At 44.4% G+C, this 19,868-nt stretch overlaps 1 protein-coding gene across 4 annotated transcripts in view; it reads right to left on the bottom strand.

Moving 5' to 3' along the window:
• LOC308305846 (scavenger receptor cysteine-rich type 1 protein M160-like) overlaps positions 1-19,868 on the bottom strand; it is a 66,945-nt gene that overhangs the window by 10,906 nt on the left and 36,171 nt on the right. For 2 of the 4 annotated variants that reach the window (XM_080750731.1, XM_080750730.1), the window contains 13 exons: positions 19,028-19,333; positions 17,550-17,891; positions 16,676-16,981; positions 16,165-16,458; positions 13,333-13,638; positions 11,090-11,401; positions 10,478-10,783; positions 10,091-10,393; positions 9,536-9,841; positions 9,141-9,461; positions 1,877-2,212; positions 1,295-1,594; positions 826-1,122 (listed from right to left, as the gene is read on the bottom strand). In XM_080750731.1, the coding sequence (XP_080606857.1) occupies positions 826-1,122; positions 1,295-1,594; positions 1,877-2,212; positions 9,141-9,461; positions 9,536-9,841; positions 10,091-10,393; positions 10,478-10,783; positions 11,090-11,401; positions 13,333-13,638; positions 16,165-16,458; positions 16,676-16,981; positions 17,550-17,891; positions 19,028-19,333 (4,035 nt within the window). The remainder of the gene's footprint in view (positions 1-825; positions 1,123-1,294; positions 1,595-1,876; positions 2,213-9,140; positions 9,462-9,535; positions 9,842-10,090; positions 10,394-10,477; positions 10,784-11,089; positions 11,402-13,332; positions 13,639-16,164; positions 16,459-16,675; positions 16,982-17,549; positions 17,892-19,027; positions 19,334-19,868) is intronic. The other 2 variants (XM_080750732.1, XM_080750733.1) reach the window with 2 other exon arrangements.

The following is a 19,868-nucleotide window of genomic DNA, read 5'->3' as shown; positions in this document are numbered from 1 at the left end:
AAAACATTAAAACAACTTTATGATTTAGATATAAAACTTGACTCCTGTTTGCAAATGGTCAGAAACATTCTATGGGAGGTCTATTTGGTGATTTGGTGATTGACATCACAAAAGTATAGGCACAAATATGCTGAAAAGCAAAATCGACCATATTAACATCCACCAGCTCAGTGATGTCACAAGGGAGGAGTCGAAGAGGGTTCCAGTGGCAGGGGGATACGGTGGCTCAGTGGATAGGGTTCCAGTGGCAACCTGTGAAGCTCTGGTGAACTCCATGCCCACGAGGGTTATAGCAGTGCTGAAAAGTAATGGTGGCCACAAAAATATTGACACTTGGGCCCAATTTGGAAATTTTCACTCCATGAGAAGCTTCTGTTTTGAGGGTTCAGCAGAAGAAGAGTCCTGTCTGAAGAAATCAGCTTTGTTTGCTTTTAAGTAAAAAACCGTTCACTTGGTGATGCAAACATGAACTTTGGTACATGTACTCTTCAAATCCCATTCTTTTCAAAAATACCGCTGGCCATGCGAAAAAAAGCACGTTTTTGGACAGACATCTTGGATTTCAGGGGCTGCCATATTTGATCTTCAAGTGGCTCGGTATCTTAAATTGAAGAGTGGCCTCCAAAGATGATGTGTAGGCCTACCAATTTTCATGCTTGTATCACCGAGTCAACGATTGCTCTTATTATTTGCTGTACTATGTTTGTTGCTATTTATTTTACAGTCACAGGGTGGGAATGAGTAAGTGTGTGATATCTATCAGAACACACATTCTAATGGAAAGCTATGGTTTGGTGACACCATGACCTTTAACACCAAGGTTACCTGAACAGATCACTTCCAGTCTGTAGGAGGAACTTGCTGACTTAATTTTTCCACAGTCCTTCAGTGAAGATTCAGATCCAACACAGGAAGCTCCAATCTCCCATATAGGTTGACGTGTAGAACCAGAACTCCATTCTGTTGAAAAAGCAGAGTCACAGTCCAGCTGTCTACACACTACAGATGATGACCCCGGATTCCAGTCATAAGGATGCACTGTCCTCCACTCTCCCTGGTGTTTCATCTCCAGTCTACCAGTACAGTGACTGGTTCCTCCCACCAACCTGATATCACCAGGTTCTGAACAGAGACAACAGGAGAAAAATAAATACATAAAATAAAATAAATACATAAATATGCTGTGCATTTGATGGGTAACAATAATACTCTATTTGAGTGTGGGGTAAAATAAAATAAAACAATTGAAAAAGGTTTTGTCAAAATTGGGATTCGCAACTTTAAAGTTTGTTACCTGAACAGATCACCTCAAGTCTGTCCAAAGAGCTACGAGATTTAATTTGTCCACACTCCATCAATGAGGACTCAGAGCCAACACAGGAAGACCTAATCCACCATGCAAGCTGATGTGTAGAACCAGAGCTCCACGTTGTTGAGACAGCTGGGCCACAGTCCAACAATCTACACACTACAGATGATGACTTCAGGTTCCAGTTAGACCAGCCATCCAATAATCTCCACTCTTCCTGGTGTTTCATCTCCAGTATACCAGCACAGTGACTGGTTCCTCCCACCAACCTGAGATCATCAGGCTCTGTACAGACACAATAGAGGAACGAGTGAAAACTGATACGTTTCAGTAAGTTGCCTGTAAAACGTAGAAGTAGAAGTATAGCAGTTTGGTTTATCCGTTGAGATACTGATTATTATGCCATTTGTTTATCCTTTATGCTGCTATTTTTATTTTTAGCTACCATTAAGGACAACACAGTCATGACCTCTTTATATACATGTCTTCATGTCACTTTCATGAGTCAAAATAGTCAAACAGGTTTGCCTGATTGACTGACTTTCATGTTGGTTTCATTCAGGTTACCTGTGACAGTGAGAGAGAGGAAATCACTCTCAGAGGAGAAGGCATGATTGAAAACATTGATGTGATAAACACAGCTGTAGTTCCCTTGGTGGGTGTGGTCTGCTGCAGGAAAGAGGAAGTTGACAGAGTGTCTGACAGCTGATTGGGTGTGGTTGTGTGTTGTGTTGGATCCGATGAAGGTGAGGTGGAAGGAGCCTCCTGGGTACTGTGGCTGGATGGAGCAGCTGATGGTGAACTTGGCACCCTCAGAAATCCACAGTCCCTGCTGCTGGTCCTCAAAAACCCCTTTCATGGATGGGAGGGTGATGAGGGTGATGCTTGGCTTTAACAGCATTTCTGTAACAAAAGCGAGGCAGAGATGTTTGGCTGAAACAGCAGATATGTAAATATGATAGACAATGCTAGCGAGATCAATCATGTTGCAAACTAGAAAGTGGTGATCCTCTGAGTACAGATCAGAATAATCATTTTGGCCATTGTCAGGCCAACTCTGAATATATATGAAGCTTAATCTTTTTTATAAAATATTTTCGAAACATTATTTTTATTTTAGCGTCCGTTTTTCAAGAAAAGGTTGCCTATAACTCCTTTAACTCTTATACCGCTTTGGACGTTCCTGTTCGCCCCAATTCTCAAGAGACCTCCGCGCCAATACGGCGCTCGTTCGTTTACCTTGTTGATGTCCTTAAGCTGATGAGGGGTCGCGCCGCCGTGTACTGTAAACACATTTTCCGCGGTGATGGTGTAAAAAATCCATTATGCGTTAACATCAACGGAGACCAATTCACTTCCTTGTTGATTTCCTCTGGCTGTGAGGCTCTGTGGCCAGTGACTGGTCTGAATGTACGGCAACACATAACAGGCAAATTCACATTCATTCTCGCATGACGCCGCCCTCTGCTGCCTGGCAGACCAAAGTGCACTATTGCACAATCAAAAAAAAAAAAAAAAAAAAATGTCTATCTATCTACTATAACGTCGCAAAGGTAAGCCGCTTTTTGATGGCACCAGACCCAATAAATAAATAAATAATCTGGCAGTAGGAGAGTTAATATAGTGCAGCAAACAGTGACAGTTGGTAGCATTTGTTCTGGCCCCTATAGGACATTTGCACATGACATTTCACGTGTTGTCCGGTGACCAGTTCAACAAGTAAAAAGAAGAAAAAAAAAGTCTGTCTGTAGTTGCTTCTAATCTTGTCGTTGAGGTGGTGTAGGCTGGCTGTGTACATTATCTTCCATCTCTCTCCTATCTCTAACTTGTCTATCTGTCACTCTAATTTAGTAATGGGTGGACAGTGCTGCATTGTCGGTGCTTTAACAAGTGCACTGAAGCATTAACATGTCCTCATGTCCAACTTCAGGCAACAGTACTGAGATCAGATGTTGATATCAAATAAACATTTTCCAGTGACTATTAAATACAAAACAATTAAAAAGTGTCCCCATTATGCAGGTAAACAACATTCGATTGTGGTGTAAAAATAGGATAGGACCATGCTGCAAACTGGGGTTATAGCTGTTTAAAGCTGAGCCAATAGGAAGATAGGGGCGGGGCTTCAGAGGGGACGGGGCTTAAGTAATAAGTTTAAGTCCAGACACCAAGTTTCAAGACAGTACCATGCTGTGAACTGGAGGGGGGGGGGGGGGGGGGGGGGGGGCTTAATCAATTACAGCTTGTCCCTATTGGCCGGAAAAAGTCCAAAGTCGTTTGAGCATTCTAAAGTTTAAATCAAGTTGCTAGGCAAAAGTATGGCAGCGTAATGTGGCGCCAAGGTTTCTGTTTTCTTTTCTTGGAGTCCCACATTCAAAGTCAATGGCCGTCCAAACACATTAAAAACAAATGTTCTTTCAGAGTTCTGGGAGGAGGCGGGGGGCAGAGCATTGGCCCTTTCATTCCCAATGGCCCTTTCATTCCCAATGGAAGTCACATGGTTTGAAGAAGCAAGATTGCATCTTGATTGCACTAAGCATGCTTGAGCACCAAAAGACTTGCATAGTGCAAGCACAGAGCAAGTTGTAGGCAAGCAGCCAGGGAGCATGCAAGCTGCAACGGGGGAGCCTTGATGAGACAGGAGAGCAGGGTTCAAGTGCCAACCAATAGGACAGAAGGGCCGTGATGTGATCCAACACAGAACAGTGTTCACTTGTAGTCACTTGTAGTCTGTACTCTACAGCAGCAGAGCCTGTCTGCAGTGACACGAAGCCTCCATTTCTGAATGAAAATTATTTTAAATTTTTCATTTGATGTTGTTGATTTACATTCATATGGGGACCGAGAGGAATTTTAGCTTGGTTGCCTTGGTTGTCATTTGCATAATTCAAGATGGCCACGGCAAAAAAGTTGACTTACAGTATGTCTCCCATTCAATCAAGCATACTGCACATGGTCGGCAAGGAATACGTACTTCATCATGTATACTCCATGAGAGGGAAAGGTGACAAGTTAATTTCACCTTCTTTCTGAGAAGTGTATGGAGAATGAAGGAGTCTACCCACTGTCAGCCAGTAGGATGGAGATGAACATGTCCAGTTACTGGTATGTGTTTAACTGTCTTCATCCCAATTGGCAGAAACCACTTCAAGAGTGCTGCTGATACACATTGAGGGGCCCTCATGACTTTAACTCAGGGCACCATTTGAGTTTGTCTGTCAGCGTCACCATATGCTGCAACCACATTTCCAGTGCTGATCCCTGCATACGTTTTACGATGCTGCGGAGGAACACACATTAAAGAGCTGCACTGACTGGTTCATCCTCATGTCCGGCCATCTTCTATATCATGTCTTTCCAGTGGGTGGCGCAGGAGAGTGCAACGGCATTTGGCTCAGCCAGGACATGTCCACTACATCTCATGATGTGTTCCATAGTTTGTGGTTCACCGCACGCACTTGCATCAGAAGATGCTAATGTCTTCACGGGTGCCTTGCAGGGTCCTTCACCGACCCGCAGACGGTTCAGTGTTTTCCAGACAGCCCAAGGTTGGTCATGGCCAGCAAGACATTCATCTGGGATGATGTGGGTGCTGGTGGTTTTCAAGCCTCATTCTGTCCCAAGTTATGTTGAGCTCCCGTTTGGCCTCCCTCTTTTTAAGATGGAAGCTGCAGATTTGGTTCTTCCCAGTGTTTGGACGCAGGTGGTTTTCCAGATAGTATGCAGACATATCTGACAGTCCTCGTTCCAGGGTTGACTCCACTTCTGGGAAGGTATGCTGCTGCGCTGTCATGGCTAGGTCATCTGCGTAGATGAACCTGCTGCAACCTTCTGGTAGGGGCTGGTCGTTGGTGTAGAAGTTGAAGAGGAGAGGTGCCAGGACACTGCCCTGTGGCAGCCTGTTGTTCTGGTGGAAGCATCTGCTTTTTGATTGTTGAGTGTGACATAGAACATCCAGTTGCTCAGAAGATATTTTGTCCGCTGTCATGTCAAAGCACTGACTGGTGAATCCATGTTATTCCCAAGTCAATGTGTGACCAACTCTGCATGTCTGCTTGGATAAGCAAGATATGCCTTGACCTGACCTTAAACATATGGAATTGACCTCCAGTTGAAAATATATTAACTTAAAGGGATATTCCAATTATTAAAAAAAAAAAAAAAAAAAAAAACATTTTATCGTCTAATCAGGCTTTTATGAACAACCTGAACATATTTTAATTTGATTGATTCAATATGTAGATATTTGATGTAAATGTTATCAGGCCCTCCAGGCCCAGGGCCTCTCCCCATACACACCCATTGTAACTTCAAACTCCATTTTATCCATGATAGATTCATTAAAAACACCCACATTTTGTTCTGGTGACTCATACTACCCTCCTAAAACGTGAGCAGGCCATGTTTTTCCAATAACCTTTTTTCTTTTATTTTTAATAATTCTTTGGGAAAATGGAAAAAAAAAATACAAGTAGTGTAAAAAACATCACAAGGATGCAGCTGGGACGTATCATCAGTGATGTAGCCTGGGGTCGACGGGTGTTTCGGGTCTCGCAACATCATACACCCTCGCCCAGGTGACCCAGCCGGGGTTGATCAAGTCCCGACTTACGTCCCAGTAGCTATCCACGATCAGTCCTATTAGGGAAAGACAGGGTCACTCAATGTGCAGCACCGGAACTACTCTGCCAGGATTGGGGAGCCATTCTGGCGCGTGGAAGAACTAGGCTCTATGGGTTGACTCCTGGCCGGGCTCCTCCTACGTCTTACCAGGTCCTCTCCTGCTCTCACCAGGTTCAGAACCTGTGCGTTGCACCAGACCCCAATCCAAACATTCCATTCAGCTGCTGCAGTTGAATGGCCCTCCTAAAGGCCTCACCGTGGATTTGTTGGGCTTCTTCCTCACGGAAGACACAGGCTGGGGCGCTAACCCAACCTGCTCCCGGGTGCCGTCTAAATTCCGGCCGTCAACCGAGTCTCCGGTGGTCACCAAACTATTCCTGGTTGTCACATAGTCTATTCCTATGAGCCACTATAAATAGAACTAATAGTGTAAAAAACATCACAAGGATGCAGCTGGGACGTATCATCAGTGATGTAGCCTGGGGTCGACGGGTGTTTCGGGTCTCGCAACATCATACACCCTCGCCCAGGTGACCCAGCCGGGGTTGATCAAGTCCCGACTTACGTCCCAGTAGCTATCCACGATCAGTCCTATTAGGGAAAGACAGGGTCACTCAATGTGCAGCACCGGAACTACTCTGCCAGGATTGGGGAGCCATTCTGGCGCGTGGAAGAACTAGGCTCTATGGGTTGACTCCTGGCCGGGCTCCTCCTACGTCTTACCAGGTCCTCTCCTGCTCTCACCAGGTTCAGAACCTGTGCGTTGCACCAGACCCCAATCCAAACATTCCATTCAGCTGCTGCAGTTGAATGGCCCTCCTAAAGGCCTCACCGTGGATTTGTTGGGCTTCTTCCTCACGGAAGACACAGGCTGGGGCGCTAACCCAACCTGCTCCCGGGTGCCGTCTAAATTCCGGCCGTCAACCGAGTCTCCGGTGGTCACCAAACTATTCCTGGTTGTCACATAGTCTATTCCTATGAGCCACTATAAATAGAACTAATAGTGTAAAAAACATCACAAGGATGCAGCTGGGACGTATCATCAGTGATGTAGCCTGGGGTCGACGGGTGTTTCGGGTCTCGCCACATCATACACCCTCGCCCAGGTGACCCAGCCGGGGTTGATCAAGTCCCGACTTACGTCCCAGTAGCTATCCACGATCAGTCCTATTAGGGAAAGACAGGGTCACTCAATGTGCAGCACCGGAACTACTCTGCCAGGATTGGGGAGCCATTCTGGCGCGTGGAAGAACTAGGCTCTATGGGTTGACTCCTGGCCGGGCTCCTCCTACGTCTTACCAGGTCCTCTCCTGCTCTCACCAGGTTCAGAACCTGTGCGTTGCACCAGACCCCAATCCAAACATTCCATTCAGCTGCTGCAGTTGAATGGCCCTCCTAAAGGCCTCACCGTGGATTTGTTGGGCTTCTTCCTCACGGAAGACACAGGCTGGGGCGCTAACCCAACCTGCTCCCGGGTGCCGTCTAAATTCCGGCCGTCAACCGAGTCTCCGGTGGTCACCAAACTATTCCTGGTTGTCACATAGTCTATTCCTATGAGCCACTATAAATAGAACTAATAGTGTAAAAAACATCACAAGGATGCAGCTGGGACGTATCATCAGTGATGTAGCCTGGGGTCGACGGGTGTTTCGGGTCTCGCAACATCATACACCCTCGCCCAGGTGACCCAGCCGGGGTTGATCAAGTCCCGACTTACGTCCCAGTAGCTATCCACGATCAGTCCTATTAGGGAAAGACAGGGTCACTCAATGTGCAGCACCGGAACTACTCTGCCAGGATTGGGGAGCCATTCTGGCGCGTGGAAGAACTAGGCTCTATGGGTTGACTCCTGGCCGGGCTCCTCCTACGTCTTACCAGGTCCTCTCCTGCTCTCACCAGGTTCAGAACCTGTGCGTTGCACCAGACCCCAATCCAAACATTCCATTCAGCTGCTGCAGTTGAATGGCCCTCCTAAAGGCCTCACCGTGGATTTGTTGGGCTTCTTCCTCACGGAAGACACAGGCTGGGGCGCTAACCCAACCTGCTCCCGGGTGCCGTCTAAGATAATAAAATGTTATAAAAAAATAAATGAAAAAAGTTATTGAAAAAACACAGCCTGCTCACATATTAGGAGGGTAGTATGCGTCACCAGAAAAAAATATGGGTGTTTTTAATGAATCTATCAAGGTTAAAATGGAGTTTGAAGTTACAATGGGTGTGTATGGGGAGAAGCCCTTCGCCTGGAGGGCCTGATAACATTTACATCAAATATGTAAATATTGAATGAAGCAAATTAAAAACTGTTCAGGGTGTTCATAAAAGCCTGATTAGACGATAAAATGACCAAAGGTTTTTTTGAAAGTGGAATATCCCTTTAACTCTCCTACTGCCAGATTATTTATTTATTTATTGGGTCTGGTGCCATCAAAAAGCGTCTTACCTTTGCGACGTTATAGTAGATAGACAGACATTTATTTATTTATTATTATATATTTTTTTTGATTGTGCAATAGTGCACTTTGGTCTGCCAGGCAGCAGAGGGCGGCGTCATGCGAGAATGAATGTGAATGTGCCTGTTATGTGTTGCCGTACATTCAGACCAGTCACTGGCCACAGAGCCTTACAGCCAGAGGAAATCAACAAGGAAGTGAATTGGTCTCCGTTGATGTTAACGCATAATGGATTTTTTACACCATCACCGCGGAAAATGTGTTTACAGTACACGGCGGCGCGACCCCTCATCAGCTTCAACAAGGTAAACGAACGAACGAACGAACGCGAACGAGCGCCGTATTGGCGCGGAGGTCTCTTGAGAATTGGGGCGAACAGGAACGTCCAAAGCAGTAGGGGAGTTAACCTTGACTTTACATTTAGCCCATGAGTTAGACCTGCAATTGAAAATACAAATCTACACACATGAAACCCCTAAAAAATTGTTTCAGACAAAAAGTTTCGGAAAGAACATTTAGAACACGTTTCGTATTGAACAGTAATGTTATCTAATGTACTAATTCACCTGCTTGCTATATTGAGAGATGAGATTCACCTGCAATTTAAACTAACATATCAGAAATTCTACACAAATTAATTCTAAACCCTAAAAAAAATATAATACAAATAATTCTAGGACAAGCAGTTCAAGTGTTACATTTTCACCATGGCACTCACACATGGGATCATCAAATTGACTAGTAGGTAGATAGTTTACCTGAACAAATCACCTCCAGTCTGATGGTGGAATTATCAGACCAGGGGCTTCCTCTACACTCCCTCAGTGTGGATTCAGATCCAACACAGAAAGGTGTAATCGACCATACAGTTTGATTTGTAGAACCGTTAATATTTTCTGTTGAAACAGCAGAGCCACAGTCCAGCTGTCTACACACTAAAGATGATGGCATCAGGTTCCAGAAGTAATTTTTTTCGTCAAGGTCATATGAAATTACTGGTCTCCACTCTCCCTGGTGTTTCATCTCCAGTACACCAGTACATTGACTGGTTCCTCCCACCAACCTGACATCATCAAACTCTGCACAGAGACAATAGAATAAGCATGAAAAGCTTATAAAATAAGTCAATCTAAATTGTAGTTAGTTTATTTACCTGAACAGGTGAGTTCAATAGTCGTGTCATGTAAGCAGGTGTTTCTAGTTGAGTCTGAGGTTCTACAGTCAAGGAGAAGAGACTCATTGCCTTCACACTGGAACTCTTTGGTCCAGATTGGAGCCGTCACTTCTCCATAGAGCACGCCTTGGAGGACTGAAGGAGCACCACAGCCAAGCTGCCTACAGACCACCTCTGCATCCTGCTGGTCAAAGTCACCTTCACACACTGAGACCCACGACTGATCAGACTTCACCTCCACTCTGCCTGAACACCGACTAGGCCCATTCACCAACCTCACAGACTCTGGAGAGAGAGAGAGAGAGAGAGAGAGAGAGAGAGAGAGAGGAAGGGGGGGGGGGGGGGGGTAAGACCGCTTGCTCCGCCTCGCGCCACACAACGAGTGCTCCTGGTCTCAATCTAACTAACTGTGACATATATATATATATATATATATATATATATATATATATATATATATATAAAGACAAACAGAGAACAGTTAGACAGAAACTGTATAGATTTACTGTTATTGTTGAAGTCATTGTTTGTTACCTGAGCAGATCACATCCAGTCTCTCCCAGTGACTATCAAACTCCACTTTTCCACACTCCCTCAGTGAAGATTCAGATCCAACACAGGAAGATATACTCCATGTATTTATGGAGTAAATGTCTGGATCAACGGAACTCCTTTCTGTGTTAACAGCAGAACCACAGTCCAGCTGTTTACATACAATAGATGCTGACTTCAGGTTCCAGTAATAACTTTCCACTGGTCTCCACTCTGCTTGATGTATCAACTCCAGTACACCAGTACATTGACTGGTTCCTCCCACCAACCTGACTTCATCAAACCCTGTACAGAGACAATAGAATAAACATTAAAAAGGTTTATTATTAAATAAGAAATTAACCTAAAGTGTTTTTTTTGTTTTTTTACCTGAACAGGTGAGTTCAATAGTCTTGTCAGGTGAGCAGGTGGTTCTAGTAGAGTCTGAGGTTCTACAGTCCAGGAGAACAGACTCATTGCCTTCACACTGGAACTCTTTGGTCCAGATTAGAGCCTTCACTTCTCCATAGAGCGCCCCCTGGAGGACTGAAGGAGCCCCACAACCAAGCTGCCTACAGACCACCTCTGCATCCTGCTGGTCAAAGTCACTTTCACAGACTGAGACCCAGGACTTATTAGACTTCACCTCCACTCTGCCTGAACACCAATTAGGCCCATTCACCAACCTCACAGACTCTGGCGAGTGAGAGATATTAACAATAGCAAAACAATATCAAACATAGCAAATAGTGGGGCGCCCACTAGCTTACTGGTCCATGCGCATACCACACATCCTATCTGTATGTCCTTCCTTCGTTCCATAACACTGGTCTATAGCCCATACAATAGCTGCTGACCTGTTTGTTAACATTGTGACATCACATTGTTGTGATTATTATTATTATTATTACCCTTATTATTTTCTGCCTGTATCCTAAACCAAATGAAACATAGTCAATATGTGAGGTTTGACTGGTATAGATTAGTGTCATTGTTTGTTACCTGAACAGATCACCTTCAGTCTGTTAGGGGATTCACGACCGTACATTGTTCCACACTCCCTTAGTGAAGACTCAGATCCAACACAGAAAGATTCAAACTTCCATACAGGTATATTACTATCTGTAGTAACAGAACTCAATTCTGTGTGAACAGCAGCGCCACAGTCCAGCTGTTTACACACGACTGCTGATGCTGACTTCCAGTTCCATTCGCGCCAAACATGATCTGCTGGTCTCCATTCCCCTTGGTGTAACAACTCCAGTACTCCAGTACATTTATTGGTTCCACCCACCAACCGGACTTCATCATACTCTGTAGAGACAATTGGGTGGGACCAGTGTTGTTCAATTTAAAACTCGAGTCACAAGACTTGCCTACGCAGTGGAAATACAAGTTAACTCATTTGCTGCGATGGCCGAGGAGCCCGAAAAAATCCCGCTGTAAGGCCCTGCCATGCCCGAGGAACCCGAGAATTTGCTTTTATATAATGTAATGTTTAATTACACTCTTCCCCAGCCCCTGATAAAGTTTGAGCCTTCTGTCATATAGGGATATAGGGAACCCAAAATATCACACATCAAAGTTAGTGTGTTTGAAAACAAGAGTGTAATAAATGTATAAATCTCAATAAAAGTGTATCATTCTCCCCATAACCTACAGTGAAGGCACAGTGAAGGCATTTCGCACACACCGCTGCAGCCTGCTGCGGCTCCAGCACAGACTGTATGCGTCTTTTTTTTTTTTTTTTCTTTTTTCAGGCGTGCATCCCCTCACTCCAACATGCAGCCATGCCATTCACACACCCCCCCATTCCAACACCCCATTCCCGGGTCCCGGGAACATACAGTGGAGTAAGAAAAGCAATCGCGACGATTCATTGAAAGTAAGTTGTTTTGTTTTCATCCTAAAGTTTTCTGTGCTTCCCACACAGCGTGACGGCGTGCGTGCATGCACATGCAAGCGTTATCGCACATGCACGCAACGCATGTGCATGTGAGGTGCACATGCGTGCAGACTGAAAAGAAAGTGAATATCGATCCATCATGCGCGCCTGCATCTCCCCCTGAGCGTGTGATCAGCATGTGTGATCGCAGCAGTGTGTTGTTGTGATGCGTTCTTCTTCTTCTTCTTCTTTGGGTTTTCTGGCAGCTTGTGATCCGTTCTAAAGCCCGCCTACTATATCCGGTTATTTACACACTCACATACATGCAATAAACGTTTCGGCATCCGGTATAGAAACAGACCTGATCAGCAACTACATATGGCAACTGCACACTCACTGCACAGTGAGTAACGTGATCCCAACCGATACAATTCGGTGGAGCTTTATTGACATGAGAAAACGCAAGTGTTTCGTACAAAAGACCTGTTTGCTGGGTTCTCGCCAAAGCAAGTGTCACAAATAAAACAAAAACAGTTGAAAATGGGTAACATATACAGTTGGAGGGGTACCATTCCCCCCTGCTTTTACTGCTTAGCAATATATATATATATATATATATATATATATATATATAGATCTGCTATTATGTACATGTGTGTGTATAGCCTACAGTATAGTGTGTGTGTGTGTGTGTGTGTGTGTGTGTGTGTGTGTGTGTGTGTGTGTGTGTGCGCGTGTGTGTGTGCGCGTGTATGTGTGTGTGTGCGCGAGGTGGTACTGCAGACCATCGTGGGCCAGTCCAATATAAAAAGCGTATTTCTCTTTGTGTGAAGTAAGAAGCCCTAAGGGCAAGAAGTGGCCTATTACAGCACTATTACACAATTCCAGTTATACACAATTACACTTTTTACACTAGTACACTCATCTGATAAGTGCCTGAAGCCATAAAGACAGATATCAAGTGAGTTATTTGCTTGAAAAGAGAACATTCACAAAAACTTAAATAACTCCTTTTCATTTGATTTTAAAGCTCAGAAGATCTAAAAACATTTTTTTGCCCACCATTGTCGTGCAAACACAGAATTTAGGAAACATGTAAATATAAAAAAAATATTCATTATACAAAATGGCAGAAAAGCCATACAGTACAATGTTAAAATGGCAGCAAATGAGTTAAATAGACACTGGCCAGACTGAGAAAAAATCAAACGTAGCAAATCAGGCTGGTTTACAGGCAAAAAATGGGGTGCGCCTAGTGTAGAGCCTTTGGAAATACAGTCAACCAGTATACAATATGTGGTTGAAAAAGTAATACTTTGACTGTAAAATAATAACCTAACATAAGTGTATTGTCGTTTACCTGAGCAGTTGAGTCCAACAGACTTGTCAGGTGAGCAGGTATTTCTAGTTGAGTCTGAGGTTCTACAGTCCTGGAGAACAGACTCGTTGCCTTCACACTGGAACTCTTTGGTCCACATTGGAGCCTTCATCTCTCCATAGAGCGCCCCCTGGATGACTGAAGGAGCACCACAGCCAATCTGCCTACAGACCACCTCTGCATCCTGCTGGTCAAAGTCACCTTCACACACTGAGACCCAGTGCTTATCAGACATCACTTCCACTCTGCCTGAACACCGACTAGGCCCATTCACCAACCGCACAAACTCTGGAGAGAGAGAAAGGGAAAATAATCACCTAGTGTGAAGTGAGCTTAATTTCATTAAGTGGTCCCACGAAACTTGGCCAGTGTGACGCTGGACGTACAACAAACTTTGAGCGCTGTGTGCCAAGATGTAGGCCAGATGTAGGCCACACTTCAGAGCCTGGATATTTAGTGGGTGTACAACAAACATTGAGCACTTTTTGCCAAGATGTAGGCCAGATGTAGGCCACACTTTGTGTCCTCCAATGACCTCCATATGTTGGAGCTTAGCTCCTTCCAGGAGCACCGCTCGAAAGTCAAACACATGTGAAGTACTCAAAAGGAAAGTAAAACACTCAAGTACCTCATTACTGTCTAGCACTGCCCATCATAAACACTTATAGGGGGCATAGGGCTGTAATCTAGCCCTGTTTTAGGAATTCGAACTTCGGGAGGGATTTTAATTAATTTAATAAAAACGAACAATCGGACCATCGAACCATCGAACATACTGTACCTTTAACCAGCTAAAACAGTGTAGGAAATGTGTTAAATGCGCTGTTTTATCCATTGAAAACGCGTTGATGCGTGACCGCATTAACATGTAGGCTAACACTTGGAAAATCCAATCCAATCGGAGAAAATCTTGCGCTGTTTGTTGACGAACAGGCTCACTGTATGGCGGAGTTGCACGGATGATGATTAGACTTGGTGACTGCGTCGGAGCGCGTCGCGTTCGGGCTGTACTGGTCTCGATGTAACAACCCCAGAAATCGCATGATAGATCCTTTAGGGGTTTGCAATGAAATCCATCTTTGCTCATGCTTAGGAGAAAGGCTGTTTAATATATTATTCGGGTGTGTGGATGGGTGTGCTGTTCGGAGCACAAACAAGTCAGCCTCTGCCCAGCTCAGAGTGCTCTCACTCTCACTGTCATCAAGCGAAAATAGCAGATTGTGAGCTTGTAGATCGGCTAATTTCGGCAAATAGCTTTGGTGTAGAGGTGAAAAAGAACACATTAAGTACAGAGTGAAAGTACAAGTTTATTAGGTATTGACCGTTCAAGTGGTTAAATATCTGAAAACACAAATTGACATGAATCCAAAATACACTGATGACAAGTGCTGTTAAAGGTTGAAATTATACATAATCTATTAAAAGGTTGTGGGGGTCCCTGCTTCATCTTTCTCTCAACTAAGGGGTCCTTGGCCTGAAAATGTCGAAGACCCTGCTCTAGGGTTAGAGTTCAAGTTCCTCAGAGTACTCATCGAGGATGAGCACGAGGTGGGATACACTATACACAAAACAAAGACGCTCAGAAGTAACTATACTGCTTTTTGTCACCTTAAAGGAGTAATTCACCCCCAAAATGCCTTTTTTTCTATTGATTAGTCACGCCATGGAGACTAGAGTTCAATAATATCTTTCATTTTTTGTCGCATTCTTAAGACAAAAATGTATAACAATTAATGTACCCCCATTCGTTCCGGAATCAATGGGGGTAAATTTACTCGAATCAATTTTTTGTCTTAGAAATGTGACAAAAACCAAAACATATTATTGAACTCTACTCTCCATGGCATGAGTAATCAATAGAAAAAAAGTCATTTTGGGGGTGAACTACTCCTTTAAGTTCGGAGCTAGACCCCGTATCCTCAGGCTATAGCGCAACAGCTTCATTGAAAGTGTCAAACACAACATAACAACAATGGGTGGTGCAGTTGGCAGAGCACATAATGACAGGTTAGTAGAATTCCTCCGTCCAGGAACTCATACCCCTACAACGTCCACGGCCAGGCAAGGAGGCATACCGTAAGGAGAAAAACTTCATGAACAGCTTAAGAGGATTATGATTATCAAAGTCCAGGGGTCCTGGACTTCATATTCACACACTTGACCCCTACTTTATGCTTTTGCCATTTGGAAATAGGTGTTGCATGTGAATCTGCTATTTTATCTGCTATAACATTTCAGTTCAACTAACTCTTAATAACTTAAAGGGGCCACACCATGCTTTTAAATATATACATATATTTTATATAAATATTGTTCCATTATACGGTTTTATACAGGATTTAGGCTTAACAACCACTCAGATATTGACATTTCATGTTCTGTCTGTCTCTAATTCCAAGCCTTTTCAGATGCAATACCAAAATGCCCATTGTTGGCAACCGGGGCGCTGTCTTTGGGATAAGATTGGAACGATACAGAGAAGATACCATGGCACCATGCTAATCTTCTCTGCATCGTTCCAATTTTAACATGGCACCATGCAAATCGTTTCTTTATCGTTCCAATTTTATCACCACTTTACCCTGCCCACCAAAAGGTACTTTTGGCCCCCTTCTCGAGGGGACCCAATAGGAAATGAGCCCAAAGGTGACCTAGACTGAGGGCAGATTTCAAACACACACACACACACGCACACACACACACACGCACACGCACACGCACACACACACACACACACACACACACACACACACACAATCTCTGATCAAATACTGTCATTGTTTGAAATAAGTGTTTGTTACAATTGTTTGTTACCTGAACAGGTCACCTTCTGTCCTCTTCGAGAGTAAGTGTCCTCAGACTCTATTGATCCACAGTCCCTCAGTGAAGATTCTGATCCAACACAGGTAGATGTCATCGACCATACAAGTTGATCTGTAGAACTCCTCTCTGTGTGAACAGCAGAGCCACAGTCCAGCTGTCTACACACTACGGAAGGTGTCTTCATTTCTCCCTCATAATACAATGGTCTCCACTCTCCCTGGTCTTTAACCTCTATGCTACCAGTACATCTACTGGTTCCTCCCACCAACCTGATATGATCGGGCTCTGTACAGAGATGAGAATAAACATTAAGAACCATCTTGTCCCCGTTGTAGGTCAAGAACAGGAGAATAAAGTCCACCCTGCTTATGCAGCAGCAATACATGTTGTGACCGAGAAGGTATGGTTGCCTTTTTGCTCCAGATTTGTATGCGGAAACCAAACAAAGTATTCCCAAGGGCGTAGTACAGAGCCCTTGGGAATACAGTCCAGATACTTTTACCTGAGCAGGTGAGTCCAACAGTCTTATCAGGTGAGCAGGTGTTTCTAGTTGAGTCTGAGGTTCTACAGTCCATGAGAACAGACTCATTGCCTTCACACTGGAACTCTTTGGTCCACATTGGAGCCTTCACTTCTCCATAGAGCGCCCCCTTGAGGACTGAAGGAGCACCGCAGTCAAGCTCCCTACAGACCACCTCTGCATCCTGCTGGTCAAAGTCACCTTCACACACTGAGACCCACGACTTATTAGACTTCACCTCCACTCTGCCTGAACATAAACTGGTTCCACTCACCAACCTCACAGACTCTGGAGAGAGAGAGAGAGAGAGAGAGAGAGAGAGAGAGAGAGAGAGAGAGAGAGAGAGAGAGAGAGAGAGACAGAGAGACAGAGAGACAGAGAGAGAGAGAGAGAGAGAGAAAGAGAGCGAGAGAGAGAGAGAGAGAGAGAGAGAGAGAAATAAAACCATAAAGGGAATTTTCCAAACCATTTCAATATGAAAAGCTATGCAGTTAAACTAGCACTATTAAAATAAATCACACTTGTGAAGTGGGAGCGGTGCTCACTTGGTATCAGCCAGAGTGTGGGAGTCTAGACCCCGTTTCTCAATGCACCATGGGAGCCCTGGGTGGCGGAATGCCTATCATCAGTTCCCAGTAGTCCTATACTTACTGCACCACCAGGGGCGGATTAACCCTTCGTGGTGCCCTGTGCTACAACCCGTTTTAACCCCCTTTTTTCCAATATGTTGCTGTGAGTTATTTGTTATTTGCGACGTGAGCTTGTATGTCTGCTGTTAACCGGAAGTGTCCCGCAAATAATGCTACAGTAAATTCTCGCGGAAACAGGTGGATAGGTTTGTTGAAGTCTTTGTTACCTGAGCAGAACACCTCCAGTGTGTAGGAGGAATTCTCAGACCGCAAATATGCACACTGCCTCAGTACAGATTCTGATCCATGACAGGAAGATTTAATTGACCATACAGGTTGAGCTGTGGAACCATAGCTCCTTTCTGATGAAAAAAGGGAGCCACAGTCGAGCTGTCTGCACACAATAGATAATAACTTCTGGTTCGTCAAAGTCTGATATCGTGGTATCGCTGGTTTCCAATCCCACATGTCTCGTTGTTTAATTTCCACATTCGCTGGTTTCCATTCTCCCTGGTGTTTAATTTCCATCCTACCAGTACATCTACTGGTTCCTCCCACCAACCTGATATCTGTACAGAGACGAGAATAAACATTAAGAACCATCTCGTCCCCGTTGTAGGGAAAACATTCTGCATGTTTTTTTCAGTGAAGATTTTCTGGGGAGTGAAAACAGGAGAATCAAGTCCATTGATTAGCAGAGCTGGGTCGGTATCGTAATTTTGTTATCGTGGTTATCGTCTTCCCATTAACGACGGTATTGCCGTAATTACCGCACCCCTGTATCTATTAATTAAGGTTCGGCGATAAGCCAAAATATTCCTATCATGTGCCCAAAATTCGCCGCTCCACAGCCTGACTGCCCGAGTTATACTTCCCCGTACAGCACAGCGGGTCTGGCTTTGAAAGGAGCAGATCTACAAGCTCACAACAAGTTGTGTCCGCAACGTGTGCTGAGCTTATAGATCTGTGCAGTGTCGGGTTACTATAGTAACGTGGCTACTGGGGCTTTTCAGACACAGTAGGTTGTGTGTGAACAACAAACCAGATAAAAGACGGGTAGATAGATTGTGTAATGTGATTCTGTAAACTCAACTCACGTCTTAAATCACATTTATTGAGTGGTGATAGTCAGCGACGTGGTGGAAAAAAAGGAAAAGCTAGTGTCTAGTGCTAGTTTCATTTTCGGTTTTAGTCCTCGCGCTCTGCCCGTATGAATAAAAAAAGAAACTGCCACAAGGTATGTATAAACATACTTGTGTCATGTGGATTTTGGAGAAAGTTTAACGCTGCTGCAGTAGCAGTTTGCAGTGTCCAGAGAGGATTTCTGTGTCTCCGACTCTCTGTGTGACGTAACGGCCCCGAGCTTGAGCTTCCCACAGCGCAAAGCAGAGCCGCATGGAGTGCATGCGGTCCTCGCTTCTCCTCCGTTTTAGAACTCGCTCTTTCTCAATAAAAATAGCCTATTTTTTGTCTTTTTTGACCGCGTTAAGGACCCTGACACCGCTGTAGGCTGCGGTATACCACGGTACAGCGTTTACCGTCCCCAGCTCTATTGATTAGGTGCCGGTGCATAAGCAGGGTGTTCAATAAGTTTGGTGTTGCGACCAAGAAGGTACCGGTACGGTCGCCTTTTTGCTTCATGTGTGCGGAGTATTCCCAAGGGCCTAGTACAGAGCCCTTGGGAATACAGTCCATTTACTTCTACCTGAGCAGGTGAGTCCAACAGTCTTATCAGGTGAGCAGGTGTTTCTAGTTGAGTCTGAGGTTCTACAGTCCATGAGAACAGACTCATTGCCTTCACACTGGAACTCTTTGGTCCACATTGGAGCTGTCACTTCTCCATAGATCGCCCCCTGGAGGACTGAAGGAGCCCCACAGTCAAGCTCCCTACAGACCACCTCTGCATCCTGCTGGTCAAAGTCACCTTCACACACTGAGACCCATGACTGATTAGACTTCACCTCCACTCTGCCTGAACATCGACTAGGTCCATTCACCAACCTCAAAGACTCTAGAGAGAGAGAGAGAGAGAGAGAGAGAGAGAGAGAGAGAGAGAGAGAGAGAGAAAGAGAGAGAAAACATAGATGGAATATTCCAAACCATTTCAATTTGAAAAGCTATATACTTAAACTATTAAAATATATCACAATTGTGAAGTTGGTATCAACTTGGTATCAGCCAGAGTATGTGAGTCTATCCCCGTTTCTCAATGCGCCATGGGAGCTCTGGGAGACAGAATGCCAATCATATAGTACTCTATATAGGTGTGGCAGTTTTTCTTTACTTCCTACTTCCTACAACTACTTTTGGTATGATCGCGATCTTTCAAACATGGCAGCCATGTTTGTTTACATATGTAGAAAAGAAGATTGGCAATATCTCATGAATGGCTGAACGAATTTCCAAGCAGATATTTTTGTTTGAAAGCTGTGAACGGCGTGCACACACAATTATGCACATTGTTTTTTTTTTACGTTTTGTAAAAGAAAAAGAAAAAAAAAAGAAAAAGAAAAAAGAAGCAGCTTGGGCTACTCATTAGTGTTGTA

Source organism: Nannobrachium achirus (genome assembly GCF_963921795.1).
Source record: "Nannobrachium achirus genome assembly, chromosome: 2".
NCBI lineage: Eukaryota > Metazoa > Chordata > Actinopteri > Myctophiformes > Myctophidae > Nannobrachium > Nannobrachium achirus.
This window is presented reverse-complemented; position numbering and strand designations above follow the sequence as displayed.